This window comes from Barbus barbus (genome assembly GCF_936440315.1).
Source record: "Barbus barbus genome assembly, chromosome: 33".
Lineage (NCBI taxonomy): Eukaryota > Metazoa > Chordata > Actinopteri > Cypriniformes > Cyprinidae > Barbus > Barbus barbus.
The window spans coordinates 23382256-23400524 of NC_136761.1; the positions used below are offsets into that span (position 1 = coordinate 23382256).

Sequence of the window (18269 nt, forward strand, 5' to 3'; positions counted from 1 at the left end):
CATCTTTCTTTCATTCACTCTCCTAACCCCACACGCATGCTTAAAAGGGACTCAGAGACAAGCACTGGCTTCCAATCGTCCGGGGTAGGAGAGACAGAGCTGATTATTCTTTTCTTACTGCACATCTCTCGCCAATAAGAGGAGACTGTACTGAGTTCAACTTTGAGAAAGAGGAGGCTGAACAAAACAAGACAGATATGCCACAGAACGTGGTGCTGGACGGGCCAGCCCCTTGGGGATTTCGGCTTTCAGGAGGCAAAGATTTTAACCAGCCGCTGACCATAAGTCGGGTAAGCGAAAGCCTTTGGCTAAAGTCTGCTGCTTCACACATTCCACTCAGAGATAATGGTGCTTTTGATGTGCTGGGTAACACTGCCGTGGGCATGAGAAACCAGTCGGTGGATCATAAAAAAACATTGCCAGGACCTCACTTTAGATGTAACTGAGGAGTACAGTGAGAAAGATTTCAGAGAATTATTTTTAGAGCCACAAGTTCAAACTGACATTTTTAGAAACATCTGTGGTTGTCAGGGAATCATTTCCCAATAGAGACTTTCTATGTTAGTTATAATCTTCATGTCATTGTGATTTACTCTAGTAGTGCATTTTAGGAAATTAATACTTGTATTCAGCAAGGAGGATGCATTATATTTATGAAAAGTAAAAGACATTTAAAATGTTAATTTTTTTATTTAAAAACAAATGCTGTTCTTTTGAACTTTCAGAATCATGAAAAAATATACTGTATCATGTTTTTCAGAGAACTATTTTCAGCATAACTGTTTTCAGCATTGATAATGAGAATAGTTTTTTTTGAGCATCAAATCAGCATATAGGAATGATTTCTGAAGGATCATGTGACACTAAAGACTGGAGTAATTATGCTGAAAATTGAGATTTACCATCACATGGATAAACTGTATTTTAAAATATGCTGAAATAGACAACAGAGAACTGTTTCAAATTGTAATAATATTTCACAATTTACTGTTTTTACTGTATTTACTCAAACAAATGTAGCCTTGGTGAGCATAAGAGACTACTTTCAAAACATTTTCAAAAATCTTACCAACCTTATTCACCACTCATCTCAGTCATAAATGTGGCTACGTATTACAGCTACCTAAAAGTATATTACACAAACTGTTAGGCATTTTCTCTTCTAGTAACTAACGTGTTCATAAAAAGTCAGGGACACACACACACACACAGGCTAGACCAATGCCTGGCTCCCTGGAGGGGTTCTCTACACCTGTTGTCTGAATGAATCGCAAAGCTCTTAGTCCAACAGTATTTTAAACAGCTGATGAACTCTGGACATTTGTGGGAACAGAAGAGGTCAAAGGTTAACTGAGCATATGTGTGAGATGAATCGGACAATCTCTAATTTAAGCAATTATTTCAGCACCATCTCAGTCCTCATATCCACTCAGATTGTTCATAAATGTCTAAAACGGACTAATCCTTCCTTATAGATCACCTGGATGGGGGTGAATGTTTCATAGATGAAGTTATTTTTGATCTGAATAAAAGTCAGGTACAGTGGCATGCTAGATTAATGCTCAGCAACTGCACTGTTTTGGTGAAGGCTAAGAAGGTCCTAAGGCTTCACCTGACTATACAGAAATACACTGCAAACTGCCTTGCCTAATTTATACTCTATCTCTCCTATAAGAACTCTGTTGGGAGTTTGACTGTGGGAAACTATGTATTGCACCAGCAGTACAGCTACACAATGACTTTTGTATCTCATCAGGCTTGTGTCTGAACAGCTCTTCACAGGAAGTGCTGCATTCTGATGCGTGGAATGTAGCGGTATGATTAGTAGCTCAGTCTCATCAACAGCAGCTCTTTGATCGTGACATTCAAGTACATTCTTAGTGAAAAGGCAGTTCTGACATTCGCCATAAATTGTGGAAAAAACGCAGCAGAGAACGGACAGGTCATCGTAAAAATGATACTTCCCATACACCCTGATTGGAACCAGAACAGCGGGTCTTACGAAAAACGAATTGCCCTAACAGAAAAAACTGTGGTGCTACCATAGTACAGTGATTTATATCAATGTACTTCAAAGAATATCATGGTATTGCCAATAAACATATCTGAAAAGTAGATTTTTCTGGTGCAGCACTGGATTTGGCCACAACAGAGAAATAGAAACTTCCAGATGGACTAGATGTGAAGTCTCAGCTGAGCAGAATGATGCCATTTTTAAAGGTCATCAGGTTTATTTAACATTCCTAGCTAATGAATTCCCTGCAGTATCCAAGTACAATGACACTGGATTTGATTTCAAACAAAAACAATAAAAAACACTGAAACGTAATTAAATGGATTAGAAAGAGCATGTTTCTTATTTTGGTGTATGCCAATGCCAGATCCTGAAAGCTAAATATATCGCGTCTTTAAGCAGAGAAATACTGATGACTAATGCAGAATGCATGTGGTTTCTTTGTAAAACCACTGTCTGTAATCACACACGTATTGATGCCAGCAAGGTGGCTCTTTTCTCATACTATGAGCCCTGATGTTCTTATTCCAGTAACATTAGCCTCCATTGAAGCGGGCATGCCAGCACAGATGGGGCACATCACAGCACAGATTAACACTAAATTATACTGCTGAATTAAAAATGTAAATGACTGTTACATATCTAAATCCGGTCATTGAGCAGAAACCTTTAAAGAATCATTTATTACAGGGACAGTCCTTCTGGACCAACCTGGGTTTAGTGCTTTTTTCTCAAGGGCGTGATAGGGATAGTTCATGGTTGAGCATCAAGTTTTAGCTACTTACCCAAAAAGGACAATTCTGTCATCATTTACTGGCCCTTATGTCGGTTTTCGTGCAGGTGCACTCACCCTTATGTTGGCAGAATACCTAACAATTCACATTTACTCACCCTCATGTTGTTCCAAACCTGTATGATTTTCTGTCTTGTATGGAACACAACAGAAGATACTTTGAAAATAAAGGTTCAAAAAGGAAAAAAAAGTGTTTTGCAGCAATGTCATGGAAAAACTATTTTTGGTTCTCCACAAAGCGTTTCAGTTTACAGTTCTTTTTTCAGTTCCATTTTTTTTTCTTAGTGTGAAGAACTATTTTAGTAATCTAAAAAACCTTTTTCCATTCTTATAAAGAATGTTTTTTGCATTGAAAGGTTCTATGGATGTTAAAGGTTCATCATGGAACCACAGATGCCAATAAAGAACCTTTATTTTTAAGAGTGTGTATTAAAAGCCAGTGAGGTCAGATGTTGTTTTGGACCCCACTGACTTTCATTGTATGGACAAAACAGTTCTTCAAATTATAATTTTTTCTCCCTCCACAAAAGAAAGGAAACCATACAGGTTTGGAATGACACAAGGGTAAATTAATTTTGAACTTTTAGGTGAACTATCCTTTAATTTATTCTGCCTGATGTTGCTCTGAACATAATGTCTAATGTTCAGCGTGCCCTTACATGCTTCTCTTGTGGGATTGTGTGTCATCTTGGGGATTTTTCTGCACAGGTGCTGCATAGCTTACAAAAACCGAATTGTTATATTCGTGTTTCTGTTTATACTGACGCTCAGATACCAGTCACTCGATGGTTTCAGCTCAGTTCATAGATCCCTTTGTTTCCATCTATTAAACAGAGCATCTTTGTTTTTGAGCCAAGCACATCTCTCATTTGCTTGAGTAGTGTCAAGGGAACAATCTCATTTTTATTGTGTCCATTCTGAGACATTTGGATGCTTCTTGATTTCTGCAGACATCCCCATAATGTATTTCTAACAGGGGAAATGAGGCCTTGTTTTTGTTTGTTGCATGAAATGTGACCCTGGACCACAAAAGCAGTCATAAGGGTCAATTCTTTGAAATTGAGATTTATACATCATCTGAAAGCTGAATAAATAAGCTTTCCATTGATGTATGGTTTGTTAGGATAATAATTGATAGGACAATATTTGGTCGAGATACAACTATTTGAAAATCTGGAATCTGAGGGTGCAAAAAAATCGCCTTTAAAATTGTCCAAATGAAGTTCTTAGCAATGCATATTACTAATCAAAAATTAGGTTTTGATATATTTATGCTAGGAAATTTACAAAATATCTTCATGGAACATGATCCTTACTTAATATCCTAATGATTTTTGGCATAAAAGAAAAATGGACCCATACAAAGTTTTATTGCCACAAATATACCCCAGCGGCTTAAGACTGGTTTTTTGGTCCAGGATCACAAATAAGGACGAGGATCAGTGTCTCTTACATGAAGTCATCTAAGATGTATTTTGTGATATAATTTCTCTAGATGATAAGGGAGGACAAACGTGATGCAGCAGAAAATGATATATTACAGTGTGACTGTTATTTGACAGGAAACAGAGCTGCTAGCTTCACCAGTCAATAAATTATGCGTTAGGAATAAAACATCTCAAATCTTAATGACATTAAACACTGATGATGGAAAACTAAAACCCTCTGGTCTTAAATAGCTGTTGTGACTTGACCTGGTATAAATCTCCCCCTCTCGAGGAGGAGACTTAACAGAAGAAGGTCAGCGGTGTTGGGATATACAGTATCAGAGCAGCTGAGTCAGGAGACAGGTAGATCAAGGCCTGCACACAGGATGAGGCGATGAGATAAATGACCAGGGGGACGAGGAGAATACCTAAGAAAATGAGCCTCGCATTGATGAGAGGAATAAGAGATGATGTCAGACTCCATTAATGAAAGAGAGGTTGATGGGGAGAGAAACGCCAACCGGCAGGGTGGATGCCAGAGCAATAAGATCATCAACCGCCAATAGGCCTGACTGTGCTCCCCTGGAGGGCTATACCCGGCCTTGACTGACACACATCCACGGCTCGCTATTTTTAGTCCACTTCTAAACCACAGTGGGTAAACAGATTGTTTCTACCCGTCACTTTCAGTTTATGTCTAAACTGCTCTATAGTTGGCTGCAAACTTGTAGTGACTTTGACTGAACGCTCCTAAGAAACCGATTCTTTTCATTAAAAATTTTGTTAGAAGCTGAAGCATATTTAGCAATGACCTATCCGGCACTTTTATCCAAAGTGACTTAGATCACACTTAGAACAACTTTTAACGTGAGTGCTGTGGTTTTGGAAAGCAGTGCTGATGAATGAGATTCTGTAATTGTCAGATAGGTCTAGTGCATATTCACTTAGAAAAACAATGGAAAAGAAAGCAGCACAGTAAAATTCAATAAATAGTACGTTTAAGAAAAGTTTCAAGACTCTAAAACATCATGTAGTAAAACCATTAATTAAAAAAAAAAAAGAAAAAAAGCTTTAAAATGAGCTTTTATTTTATATTCTCGGCTGTCATTTTTATTTTAGTAATTGTTATCTGCTTTTGACATTTCTATTTACTTTTAATCAATCTTAATTCATTTAGTTAGTAATTTTAGTACTTCAGCTTAACAATTAGTTGCCATTTAAATTTAGATTTTTTATTTGATAGGCTATTTATATTGTATTTGACCTTTATTTCAATTGCCATATACAGAATTTTTATTACCGAAATGACAAACATGCTCATTATAGAAGAGATGTAATCAAATCAATGTGTATGCATGCCATTTTTTATGCATTTATGAATAAATTAATAAATGTGATAAAAAAAACAGCATCAAGTCTGGTTCTTGTTTTCAGGTGACACCAGGCAGTAAGGCATCTCGGGTCAACCTGTGTCCAGGAGACATCATCCTGGCCATCCAGGGAGCGTCCACTGATGGTATGACTCACGCTGAAGCTCAGAACAAGATCAAAGACTCCACCAATCAGCTTTTCCTCAAGATAGAGAGGTACCATGAGCTTTTCTTATTAAAGGATAGTGTTACAAACAGCGTTAAGCATCTTTCAACAACTTTATATCAGGTTCTCTCACCTCCTTTTAAATTTGCAGCCAGAGGGAGGACCGTAAGCTGGAGTTCCAAAAGAAATTGCCTTTTTTCCCGCTTGCTATGAAAGTGTCCATCGGAACCCACAGAGCCTTATTTACGACAACGATGAATGTGTCTTTCCTCTGTGATTAATGCTCTCCCATAAACCATCTGGCTTGTACATGCCAGTCTGTTGACGTTACTTTACTATTTAGAAGCGGTCATGGCCCTGGTGCACAGTAATGACCCCCCTTAGTGCTCTTTGATCTTTTTTTTATGATTTCACAGGAGGCGAGTATGGTGTCTAACTGTGTATTAAATGTGTTGCAGGCCAAAAACTAAAATGTGGTCACCTCAGGTTATAGAAGAGGGGAAAGTGAACCCATTTAAAATCAATTTGGAGGCAGAGAAGCAAGTAAGTGTAACGGAAAAGAAAAACAAATGCACCATTCTTTATTTTTATCTGCTTATAATATGCAGCAAGAAATTTGATGTTTTTTTTTTATTAGAAGAAACACTAGAGTGCATGAGGCATGTTAAAGGGATATTTCACCCCAAAATAAAAATCCTCTCACCATTTATTATGTTCATGGAACACAAAGTTATTTTTTAGAAAAATACTCCATCTCTGTGAGACCATATAATGCAGATGGATGGGATGATGCTTTAAATAATGCAGATGGATGGTATAATGCTCAAATTGAATGGTGATTCATACAACCCCAGCTGATAAATCAATTTCAACAAAATGATAGGTGTATGTGAGAACAATAAGAATATTGACAAACTCTTACATCAATACTAATTAATACAGCCATACAGCAATAATAGAATATTGATACTAATACTGATGTAAGCACATTGTGAAATTCATGCGAGAAGTGATGGCCCTTCCGTATCACTGCTTGTAAGTTTTACAATGCTTTTACGTCACGCTTCTCAACAAGCTGATGTTTGCACCATGCATGAACTCATTAACCTGTGCATTGAATGGTTTATATCTTACAAAGTTTAAAATATTGGTATTTTTCTCACCTTTCATATCTCTCCTTCATAAATTGATTCATCGTATGGATTACCGTTGTGTTCATTTTGAGTGCTTTTTAAAGCTTCATCCCATCCATCAGCATTATACATTATGGACTCACAGAGATGGATTATTTAAAAAAAAAATGTAGTTTGTGTTCCACAGAAGAAAAAAAGTCATATACATCTGGGACCGAGCGAGGGTGAATAAATGATGAGAAGATTTTTATTTTTGGGTGGCGTATCCCTTCATAAATTGTGCAAAGCTGTTGTTTTTTTTGTTTGTTTGATTTGTCCTTGTCGAGGAAAAGTTCACCTAGAAATGGAAATTTGCTAAATCCACTGGATGCTGTGCTGTGAATGGGTGCCGTCAGAATGAGAGTTCAAACAGCTGATAAAAAAACAGTTATCCACCTGACACCAGTGCCTGTTTGTAAGAAATATGAGAGAAACATATTTCTCTCCTGATTCAGACTTTGTTTTTTCCACTGGAACCAATATTATGAAAAAAGGACTTGTATTTTAGCTGGAACCAATGGTTTGAAGTTAAAAATGTTAATTGTGTGGATTATTGTGTTGTTTTTTTAGCAGTTTGAACTCCCAATATGATGTAAGTGATGTAATAAAGAAAAATGTTAAGAAAAATGTGAAAAACAATATAATAGATCAGAAAAATGCAAATGAATTCATGTGTATGCGGCATCTTCAGGTAACAAAAGGATTTTTCTGTAGAATGTGGTATGCAAATGTGGTGTTTGTGTGGGGCTTTGAGTATGTAGTGTGTCCATCTGTCCTACACATGCAGGAGTATAAACCTATTGGCACAGGTCATAACAGAAAAGCACAGCCCTTTGTGGCTGCCGCCAGTCTGGATGACAAAACGCAGGTGGTGAGCTCCACCTACAACACTCCCATAGGCCTCTACTCTCAAGATAACATCCAGGACGCCCTGCAAGGACAGATCCGGGGTCTGGTGCATGAAAAGCCTGAGGGGTGAGTGCCAACATGGATCACCCCAACCATATGGACTGAGATACTGCTCTCTGCTTGCTGTAGACCGGCTGCCCACTTACCACTAACACACACTCTAATCCTCCAGAAGTCCTCACAAGTCTTCCTGCAGCCCAAATAGTGAATTATGATGGAAAGAACTTAATTGGTTTCTGTTAGAGATGAGAAAGCCCAAGCCCTTATCTAATGCTCTAGTATCTTATAGCAGAACAAATATTTACATTTGGGCCTGCAGAGTTGGATCTTGGAGGACTTCTGCTCCTTTACCTTTCACCTCTAACTGTCTATTCACATCTTCGCTCTTATGTCTTACAGGACACTGATTACTTCGAACACAAGTTTAATGTCAGACCAAAGCCCTTCATATCTGCAAGCCAAAAGAGGTCATTAGACAAAAGCATGTAGTCAAATATGGTCACTTAATAACAGTAGAATTTGTACGTTTTTACATTCATTCAGCTATAAAGCTGCAGCACAGTATATACTGAAGCTCTATGTACATCTCTAACTACTTCTTCCATTCTTTTCTGTCTTGTTTGTCCTTTTCTGTGTCCTCTGTGTGGCCCTTTTGATTTGATTGTTTCCTGGTTTGGTCCACCTGGCTATTATACACTGACCTTACACAACTCCAGTGACACTACATCCCAGACGCTGATGGGAAATGTAGCTCAGATGCCTGGCACCCCGTCGACTGGGTCCAAGGCAGCTCTTTCTGCACAGTATAACTCCCCCGTTGCTTTATACTCAGCAGACAATGTCTCAAATACACTGCAGCAGGCTCAGATGTCCACTGTAGTTAGACAGGCATCGCCCAGGTAACCAGAGCTTTGTTTACACCACCCTACAAATCTACTAGCTTCTGCTACTACAGTAAGCACAGCTGAATAAGGACCTGATAGATTAAAGACACAGGGTTCCTACAGAAAACTTCAACATATTTTGGGGTAAAAAGGAAAATATTGCAAATGTGCACTCTAAAAATAAAGCTTCTTTAATAGCATCTGTGGTTCCAGACCTTTAACATCCATGGAAACTTTCCATTGGAAAAAGGGTTCTTTGGATTTTTTAAATGTTTTTCATACTAAGAAAAATAGTTATTTTATTAACTGTAAAGGCTCTTTGGGAACCCAAAATGGTTCTTCTAAGGCATCACAGTGAAAACCCCCTTTTTGGAACCCTTATTTTTAAGACTGTAGTCCTTGAAAAAAATATTGAAATGGCAGTAATTAAATCTAAGTAATGGAAACTTATACATAGGTTCCGGTCAATATGCGATGAAACAGAAATAAAAAAAAAGATTGTTTACTTTATTTACAATGAAAGTCTATGGGGCAATGCATAAATGCAATAATAATAAAAAAAGGGTAATAAATTAATGTAAAAATAAATAAATGCACACAAGACAAACATGGGTTTATATGAGACTAGTTTCAAAACCTGTTATGACCATGTAAAGCCAGAAAACACAAAATAAATAGAAATTCAGTAGCTCCACTGCTAAATTATGATTTAGACAGCTTTAGAATTCAAACAACACCAACTGTGGTAATCGACAGCATGATGATGCTGAATTGAATCCAGGACATTCTTTAAACTTATTTTACACCAATGAAAGTTCTAAACAGTTTACTTAGCCAGCATCTAATATTCATAATGTGTCCTCCTGAGCACTGCCAAACTTTTATATAACACAGAATAGTTTTTTTTTTTACTTCATGGACAAACATTGTGGGCTTCTGCCTTTATTTGTTTTCAGCCCTAAACCCCTGACATCCATTGAAGACTCTCATGTGTACCGTATGCTCCAGGACAACCAAGAGCAGCCACCTGAACCACGTCAGTCTGGATCGTTTAAGGCCCTGCAGGACTATGTGGAGAGTGATGGTGAGCTGCCTTTATCGGTTATTTGAGGCAATTCTGACTTCACAAGACAGAAATTACAGCTTGCTGCACAGATAAATATGTCAAAGTTTAAATGTCGGCAAATATTCAGAGAACTACAGATGCACTTGAAGAGTAATAGTTTGTAATTGTTCACTTAAGCTGCCTTTACTATTCTCAACAATCCTGCTAATGACGTCAGTCAGAGCCCGCTGTTCTCTTAATAGTTTGGATTAAGTATGAGGGAGAATTTCACAATGCTGAAGTGGATCTGAGACAATTTATTCCTCTGACAGGCACAAGGCCCATGGTGACTAAAAGTGTAAAAGCCCCAGTGACAAAGCCCCAAGCTGCCACATCCTCACTCCAGAAGCTGCCTCTCTGTGATAAATGTGGCACTGGCATTGTGTGAGTACGGCATACAGATGATGTCTTCTTTGAGAATACAGTACCAATTTTCATGAAAATTGTTCTACACTGAATAGTGTTCATGCATTTTAACAACTTCATTAAATCAAAGTTTTTCTACAATTGGCTCACAGTGGACCGGTGGTGAAAGCTCGGGACAAGTACCGCCATCCAGCCTGTTTCGTGTGCTCAGACTGTGGCTTGAACTTGAAGCAGAAGGGCTACTTTTTCGTGGAGGGACAGATGTACTGTGAAGCCCATGCTCGAATGCGAATGACCCCACCTGAGGGACATGATCAAGTTACTGTATATCCTACTGCTTAGAGGGACGGACAACTGAAATTAGACGACTGGTATTGTTTGCAATTATTGCTTCTTGATGTTCTGTTATTCATTTCTTCATTTTAGTTCATAAAGGGAAATGCAAGGCCAATTTAAAGCCATATACACCAGGTATTAAGATGTTTTTAGTGATCGGATCATTACTACATTACTGTTTACACCTGGTATTAACATGCATTAGGCATTGCTTCACTGTGGTTTAGGATTTAAAAGCAGTGTGTTTACATGTGTTTCTGACTACCTTTGCATGGTTCACTGATACAATTTCAAAACGTTTAAGGCCCCACAAAGCATTTTGAGCACTGACAACTTGTGATCTGATCTCAGTTAACACTAGGTGTAAATGGGGTCTATACTCTCAAAACTCTTTCTTAAGGCCTTAATCTAGTTCTTATTGAAAAGCTGTTAATTAACTCTCCCCTTTCTATTAGGCTTCTGTGCAGAGCAAATACTGAAATTAAACAAACTAATCCCTTTAGGTTTCAGTTATTCTCAAAATATGATTTGGCATTTAATACAGGTTCAAATATGCCATCATTTAGGTACAAAGTATTTGGTAATCCGTTTCCCAGTACAAAATTTTTTTTTTTTTAAATATCATTTCTATGACTATTACTTGTGCTGCATTATTATTATTTTCAATTCTCATGTAGAGCATACGCTCTTTTACTTCATCTTGAGCATAAGATCTTTTGAGTTTATAAATTAATAGAATGATGTAAATACAATTCAAAATTGTAGCTTTTTAATCTAAAGACCAATATATGACATTCATTTATTCACCTGAAGACATCACACGTTCTTAATATGCCATCACAGAGGGGATTCGGTTGTAGTTTGTGGAGTTCACAGCTCTGTAAAATAAAGTAAGTTACATTAGTGTGAGCCTGAAGTGTCTTATTCTGTGGATCTTAGTCAGCAACTGATATTAGTGATTATTATGCAAAGCATTAAGCACTCTTTGGAGTGTGATATGAGTGTCTTGGTGCTAGTTCCTGGAGCCCAGCTTACTTATTGACATTGAGGCTGATGATGCTCTTGACAGGTGTGCTCTTTGGACCAGGGGAGGGATGAAATATTTTGACTTCCTTATTCATCATTGAGGATTTGGTCTTTTTGGTACCATAGGGTTCTGCAGAGTAGGTGGGGTAGGAATCAAACGTTCCTGCTTTCATACCTCCAGTCTGCAGAAAATAAACATGCCACCAAAATAATCCACCACAAAATGTTCCAAGATGGCAACTCTTTCCATATGCATTTCATGAACATTTTTACACTGTTTGATCTCCTTTACGTACCTTTTTACTGGGTGAACTTGGTTTGAAGGCCAACGTAATGTTCTTTTTCTCCTCTGTCTTCTTTAGAGGTGGTAGAGGTTTGTCAAATTTGTAAGGATTGCTGTCAAAGCATTCAACTGGATGAAGGCTCAAACGAAACGTGCCCCCTTTTAGCATGGATTTGTGTGCCATGATCTCACGCTGGTAAACAAATTATCTCTCTCATTAGAGAAAGAGAACACAGTCATCTGCTTGCATAGAATTATAATCTCAGGTACTCAGAGGACGCCTTATCTTAATTAAAACAAGGACCCGGGAGTCTGATTAAAAATCTCATTTAGGTAGACCTAAAAATACCTTTAGCATTTCCTTGGCTCTGTCATAGGGGTCTGAGGAATGGGACACCATCTTGGAGAGGGTGATGTCAGGATAGCTATTAGAGCGCAAGGACAAATCAATACGTCTCACAGGAAAACCACGGAAACTTGCACATTAGAGGATAATGTCATTTGCTCACCCGTAACCACTTCCCTTCTTAGGCGGATTGGTGTAGAAGTTTTTTCCAGGTGATTTGTTTGGTTTCCTTGGATTCTTTAGGGCACTCATTGCTTGAATGGGGCCTCCAAACGTCCCATAATAGCTGCCCACTCCACATCTACAAATCAGAGAAAACTATTAAGCAACTGTAAGAATTTTCAGGAATAACTGGAAAAAATGTAAGCTGCATGGCAGTTTTTTTCTGGTATAATAGGGAAAAGAAAAGGAAAACAAATTAACAACAAAAATACAGACATCTACCTAGCTCTGTGAATAGCAGCCTTAATGGCTCACTCAAGCTATTTTTCCTCTGGGTCAGTATCTCAGATGCACATGAAAAACAGACTGTTTGCATTTGATGCTTTGAACTGTTGCAACATGGTTAAATGTTAAAATCCTTTTCTTTGAAAAATTAAGGACTATATCTTGTTTTCAGGTCAACAAACATCATTAAAAAGCACAAAGCATGTTGCTTTCTCAACAAAATCTCGATTTCTTTTTATGTCTTTGGATTTTAATAGACCATGCCAACCAATGCCTTCCTCTCACACTAATGATATAATCGCTGAACCAAATACATCTCAGGTGCAACTTTGTTCTCCTTGGTGTAAAGACTGAATATATCTCTCTGGATAAAACCTGCACCAGTACACCAGTCAATAGATCTATTAAACGTTAAATGGATAGGTCACCCAAAAATGAAAATTCTGTCATTATTTACTCACCCTTATGTCGTCCAAACCAGAGTTATTTTTTTCTTTTGTTGAATATAAAGATATTTTCATAGAATGGAAGTAACCAAAATTGTTTGGTTACCAACATTCTTCAAAATGTCTTCTATTTGCTCCGTAGAAGAAAGTGATACAGGTTGAAAATAAAATGAAGGTGTGTAAATGATAGAAGTTTACAAGTAGGGCCCGCTGCAGCCCACAAGATCCAGGGGGCGTAGTTGGATGCACATCTAGGGGGTGGAGATGGGTGGGTTTAGGGATCAGGGGGTGGAGATGGGTAGGTTCAGGTATATGTAAGGAGGGAGGAGTTAGATCTGGATCCAAGTATTTCATTTTTTGGGTGGACTATCCCTTTAAGATTTTGTCCATTGTCACAACAACATCAACAATGACCACAAAACTACTAAGACGACTACTACTATTTTCTTCTTATATTTTCACAATTATTTATCACATAAACCAATTTAAAAAATGAAAATACATAAATACAAATTTGCCGTGTGGCACAGAAAAAGGGGACTTACGTTTTTTTCTCTGCGTTACTGGGAAGAAAGGCTTTGCCTATGTTCTTTTTGGTCTGTTGTATCCTGTACTGTCTTTCTATTTTGACAGGGTCTGTGAGCGCCTCTCTCTCAAAGATCCTCTTAAACTGCGTGTCGAAGTATCCCACCTGGAGCGCGCTCTTTGATTTAGCTCCTCCTGACAGCATCTGTTTGTTCTTGTATGCGGAGTCATTAAATGGGCCTTTTAGTGACAAACAAAGTGCATGAGACAGACATTAAATATTTCGCAAAATTATGAACTTTTTTATTTTCTATATTATATTAACCCATGTGTATGTTGTACTTTACATGTTAATCCAGTTACAGAAATGCTTGTTGTCTCTATTTGAGTTTTAGTAGCCTAATGTATGTGGGTGCAAACATTGCATTTTTGTAATGGCTGTTAGGTAAACGAGTAAACAATACACAGTAATCACATTCTGACAAGAGTCAACTACATAATGAAGTTTTTAACTCGGCTGAACTGTGTTCTCTCATAATATTTACATTCAGAATCAAGTTATTAAAACGTTTAGTGCCTTTAAAATGATTTGAGAAATATTTGCTGGTGTAAAAGTGTACTGTAGTCAATAACCCTTAAAAAGCTGGCGAGGTTCGCAGACTGAGGCTAAAACCGTATTAAAAAAACACACAGAAAAACACGACGAAGACTGAAAGCTGCACTATTTTAAATAAATACCGTGTTTGTGATTTTTCTAGAATAAAATTTTTATTTTGACGTTACCATGGTAGGCTATAATTTGTTGACGCACTCTATGCATCAAACTCAGCACTGCACCAGCTGTAGTTCATACTATTAAAGTTTAATATTGGTTACACTTACGGTAAATAAAAGGTGTATATTTGTCCCCTATTGAGATGTATCCCATCTCTTTAAAGATGCCAATCCGCTCCATGTCAGATTTCCCTTCTGGAGGCATTTTCTAAAGTTTTATATGCAGCACTTGTAGGGAAAAAAAGCCATAAGACAGATAGAGAGATGTGAATGTGGAAATATAGGTGGACCTGCAAACCATGAAGATCAAGCGATAATTTCTTTAAGCAAATCTATATGCATTGAGCATTCTTGCATTAATAAATATATAGGTCCATATACGTACCTCGAATTATGTAATGCCCAGTTAAAGAGTCAGTAATGGAAATAACTGCACTGCTGTGGTGTTCGTGTAGGTTGTGTACGCTGTCATGGAGTCCAGCAGGTCAGTTACTCAATAAACTGGACTGTCAAGAGTCGTTCATGAGGGTAACACATTTAACAACACAAACATTTAACAAATAATACTAAAAACCAAACGTTTAGGATATATACTATCTTAAGTATTTTTTATTTTTCACCAGCACATCACAGCATGTTACGCAAACAATGAGGGATTCTGGGTATTGAAGTAAAATGAAAACTCCACACACAACTAATAAACACTACACATGTTCAGGAAAAACGCGCTGAAAAAAATGCCTATTTATGGAAGCCGAACTACTTTATATGAATAAATGTACATTAAATTATCACAATTTGCATTGCTATATTATGAACATATAAAAACTGTAAATGTACAAAGATTGCAACTGCAGTTTCTCTCATTCAAGAAAGATCCATCCTTTTCAAGTCATCCATAGTGATGGCAACAACCTGCAACAAACGTGAAGAACCTGCAGTTACACTTTTGACTGTAAATTTATAAGAACCAACACGAACTTAAGTGTATATCTCACATTTTCGTGACAGGGGTCTTGATAGTCACAGATGTCGTTTGGAAAGGCTGCTCGGACCATCTCTTTGAGCTCAGCTGGGTACACATATGTGCATTTGTCACGTGTGCTGCAGCCGATCCTGTTCAACTGTCGACATTTGCGTTAAGATCACCCAAATAAAGTAAACTTTATAATAAAATACATAGTGATGCTTACTAACTGACGCTGGATTAAACGATAAACTTTCCTTCGCTTGATCCGGTCTGTCGTCTTCAGCCTGGAGGCCGCATGGAGCAACGGTACAAGCCAGAGGGGCACCCTAGACATGAAGACCTAATGTGAGTCATCATGACTACGGAACAATTTTAATGTTAAGAGTATAATACCAGCAAATGCATATCTAAATCAGACATATACTAGCAAGACGCTGAATGCACAAACAGTCGACTTCACACACAAACACGAGTAATTCACTCATCTAACAATGCATCTAACTATTTAGAGAGATCGCAGCAGGCTGTATTACCCGAATGACTGACAGAGATCAGTGTAAGTGTCCATTAATTACCACCATAACAACATTTCGCGTGGAAGTGTTGCTGCATTAGGGTCCAAGCTGATGCGCACGTGCAATTTTGAAGAGGAAACGCATCGGAAACAATGTAAACGAATCATCGGTTATTGAATCTGAACCAGTAAGGACCGAATCAATACCATTTCTCATCAATTTAAAGCGACAAGGACAACATTTATTTGTTTAATCATTAGACTTTATTAAAGTACATGTACAAATATTATGATTCGCATTAAGTTGTATAAGTGAAAAAGGTCCCTGATTTAATCTGGAATCTTCAGAGTTCCAGGAGTTCTGAGGATTGTCACTTGCCTCCTTTGTCTGACCATTCCTTGTAGCCTCCAGCATAATTACGGGCACTGAAGAGAACAAAGGAATTATTGTTACAGCTTTAGCAAAACTGTGATTGTTTAAGCATTCAGATGCCAAGTTTCTTACTTCTTGAAGCCCAGGCTTCTGGCTTTCTCTGTGGCAACAGCTCCACGTTTTCCCATCTGACAGTGGAAAACCAGTTCAGAGCTGTCCAGAGATGGCTTAACTACGCCAAACTTAGACTGGAATTCAGATGCGTCCAGGGACATGCCACTTTCTACATTTTCCACTAAAAAAAAAAAAGCAAAGCTCCCTTTTTAGTACACATGGCCAATACTATTGATGTAAACAGAAAAAATAAAATCGGCACACCTAGGCTCCAAAAATATGTCTGTTTTCTATATATATATATATATATATATATGTATATGTGTGTGTGTGTGTGTGTGCACATTTTTGTGACAAATCAGGACATACATTTGTATAATGACACAGGTATGACATGGGTATTACAAGGTGAATGTGACTTTTCAGGACATTGCCCCATGTCCCCACTTTTCAAAACGCTTATAAATCATACAAAGTGAGGTTTTTTGGGGGAAAGTTGAAATGCACAGTCTCCTGTGAGGGCTAAGTTTAGGTGTAGGGCAATCGCAAATACAGTTTGTACAGTACAAAAACCATTACGCCTATGGGATGTCCCCACTTTTCACAAAAACAAACGTGTGTGTGTGTGTGTGTGCGTATATAATATAGTCAAGCAGTTTTTCCAGTGATGTGCATGCTTTTGTTTTTCCAATACAATTGATGTAATGCAATTGAGGTCACCTACAAATGTGCTTAATGTGTAACATGATGCAGTGTAATCAGTAGTCCATCTCTCTTACCTGGGATATGGATGGAGCCTGGAATACGTCCTCTATCTACCTCATCTTTACTGCGGACATCCACAACAAACCCTGAACCCTTCGCCAAGAGAGCTTTGAGATCACTGTAGGAAATCTCCTTATCTATCAGAGAGGAATGTGTACAATCAAGCAGTTCCTGTCTCGAAATAAACACTGAGCTCTAATCAACAAAAATAAAACACTACAACTAAATTAAAGTTTAGATATTTTAATATAAGATAGTTTTACCCCAATTACACCATATAATAGAGATTTTATTTATTTGTAAATTGCATGGTTACCTTGTGACTACTTATTCAGTTTTACTATTTTAATAGTTTTGATGTATGGATGTTCCATCTGTTTTTATATGCAAATGGTAATTAAATCATAAAAACAGAAAGAAAGTGTTGCATACACATAAAACGTTTCAATTTCTGCAAGTCATCCTTACGTCTCAAGGTTCTTAAGCTCTTTAACGCGAACAAGTAATGAAAATAATGACCAGGACAGCAGACATGCATTATATTAGAAGAGAGTTCGGCACCACATGATACTAGCAAGAGCACAACACGTTCAGCTTATTATACTGTGTAAGTAATAAAATGTCGAGATAATGGAAGTGTTTATCACAGGTGCACCTGGGCACTGTCACCCTGACTACAAAAACAACAGCTGCTACATATGCGTTTCCAGTCCTCAGAAACAGTGAACAAATCTGTCGCTTTATTTAACTCCCTTAAAGTATGTTTCTTACTTTTAGATGGACACAAACTTACCGCTGCTTGCCATGTTGACGGTAAGACAGTTGATCGGGTGCTAGCACCTTTACTTCCTTGTCATACAAGTTTTTAAAAGCCATCCCATTCATAATGGCTGTACTGTAAGCATAGGCGTGGTCTTGGAAAAGGTACCGCCTTGAAAACGCCCCTCCTTGAGCTAACTTCCTAATAAAAGACCCGTAGCTTCAAAATAAAAGACTGCTTAAATTGCAAGTTAAATAATAATAATAATAAATTGTTGCTGTTATTATTATGAACAAGTGTGCTAGTAATTGATAGAATCATATGGGAAATACCACTTTACATTATACTCTAATAAGGTACTTAGAAAATATATATTTTTTTATC

General features: G+C 37.6%; 3 protein-coding genes across 7 annotated transcripts; 1 reads left to right on the forward strand and 2 right to left on the reverse strand.

The window, feature by feature from the left end:
• The first annotated feature begins 29 nt into the window (after nt 1-29).
• Nucleotides 30-12859, forward strand: LOC306853550 (PDZ and LIM domain protein 3-like). 3 transcript variants are annotated; one of them, XM_079391048.1, is made up of 8 exons: nt 30-290; nt 5669-5820; nt 6229-6313; nt 7730-7917; nt 8568-8750; nt 9692-9819; nt 10113-10224; nt 10359-12859. In XM_079391048.1, the coding sequence occupies exons 1-8, from the start codon at nt 198-200 to the stop codon at nt 10546-10548; spliced, it is 1131 nt and encodes a 376-aa protein (XP_079247174.1). In that variant the 5' UTR covers nt 30-197; the 3' UTR covers nt 10549-12859. The 3 variants fall into 3 exon arrangements, with proteins under 3 accessions (XP_079247174.1, XP_079247175.1, XP_079247176.1); XM_079391049.1 differs by lacking the exon at nt 7730-7917 and adding an exon at nt 8251-8318 and having other exon boundaries at nt 10359-11443; XM_079391050.1 differs by lacking the exon at nt 8568-8750.
• Nucleotides 11050-14897, reverse strand: LOC306853551 (cilia-and flagella-associated protein 96-like). The gene is made up of 8 exons (XM_079391051.1): nt 14775-14897; nt 14498-14617; nt 13636-13855; nt 12361-12498; nt 12201-12276; nt 11865-12044; nt 11578-11750; nt 11050-11420 (listed from the first exon to the last, which is right to left on the reverse strand). The coding sequence occupies exons 2-8, from the start codon at nt 14592-14594 to the stop codon at nt 11369-11371; spliced, it is 936 nt and encodes a 311-aa protein (XP_079247177.1). The 5' UTR covers nt 14595-14617; nt 14775-14897; the 3' UTR covers nt 11050-11368.
• Nucleotides 14898-14972: 75 nt separating this feature from the next.
• LOC306853552 (thiosulfate:glutathione sulfurtransferase-like) lies at nt 14973-18024 on the reverse strand. 3 transcript variants are annotated; one of them, XR_013782752.1, is made up of 7 exons: nt 17919-18024; nt 17140-17262; nt 16379-16541; nt 16253-16299; nt 15583-15685; nt 15388-15513; nt 14973-15304 (listed from the first exon to the last, which is right to left on the reverse strand). XR_013782752.1 is itself a non-coding variant. In XM_079391052.1 (4 exons), exons 1-4 carry the CDS (start codon nt 17929-17931, stop codon nt 16245-16247), a joined length of 354 nt encoding a protein of 117 aa, XP_079247178.1. In that variant the 5' UTR covers nt 17932-18010; the 3' UTR covers nt 16126-16244. The 3 variants fall into 3 exon arrangements, 1 of the variants encoding a protein (XP_079247178.1); XR_013782753.1 differs by having other exon boundaries at nt 14974-15304; nt 15388-15685; nt 17919-18010; XM_079391052.1 differs by lacking the exons at nt 14973-15304; nt 15388-15513; nt 15583-15685 and having other exon boundaries at nt 16126-16299; nt 17919-18010.
• Nucleotides 18025-18269: the final 245 nt, after the last annotated feature.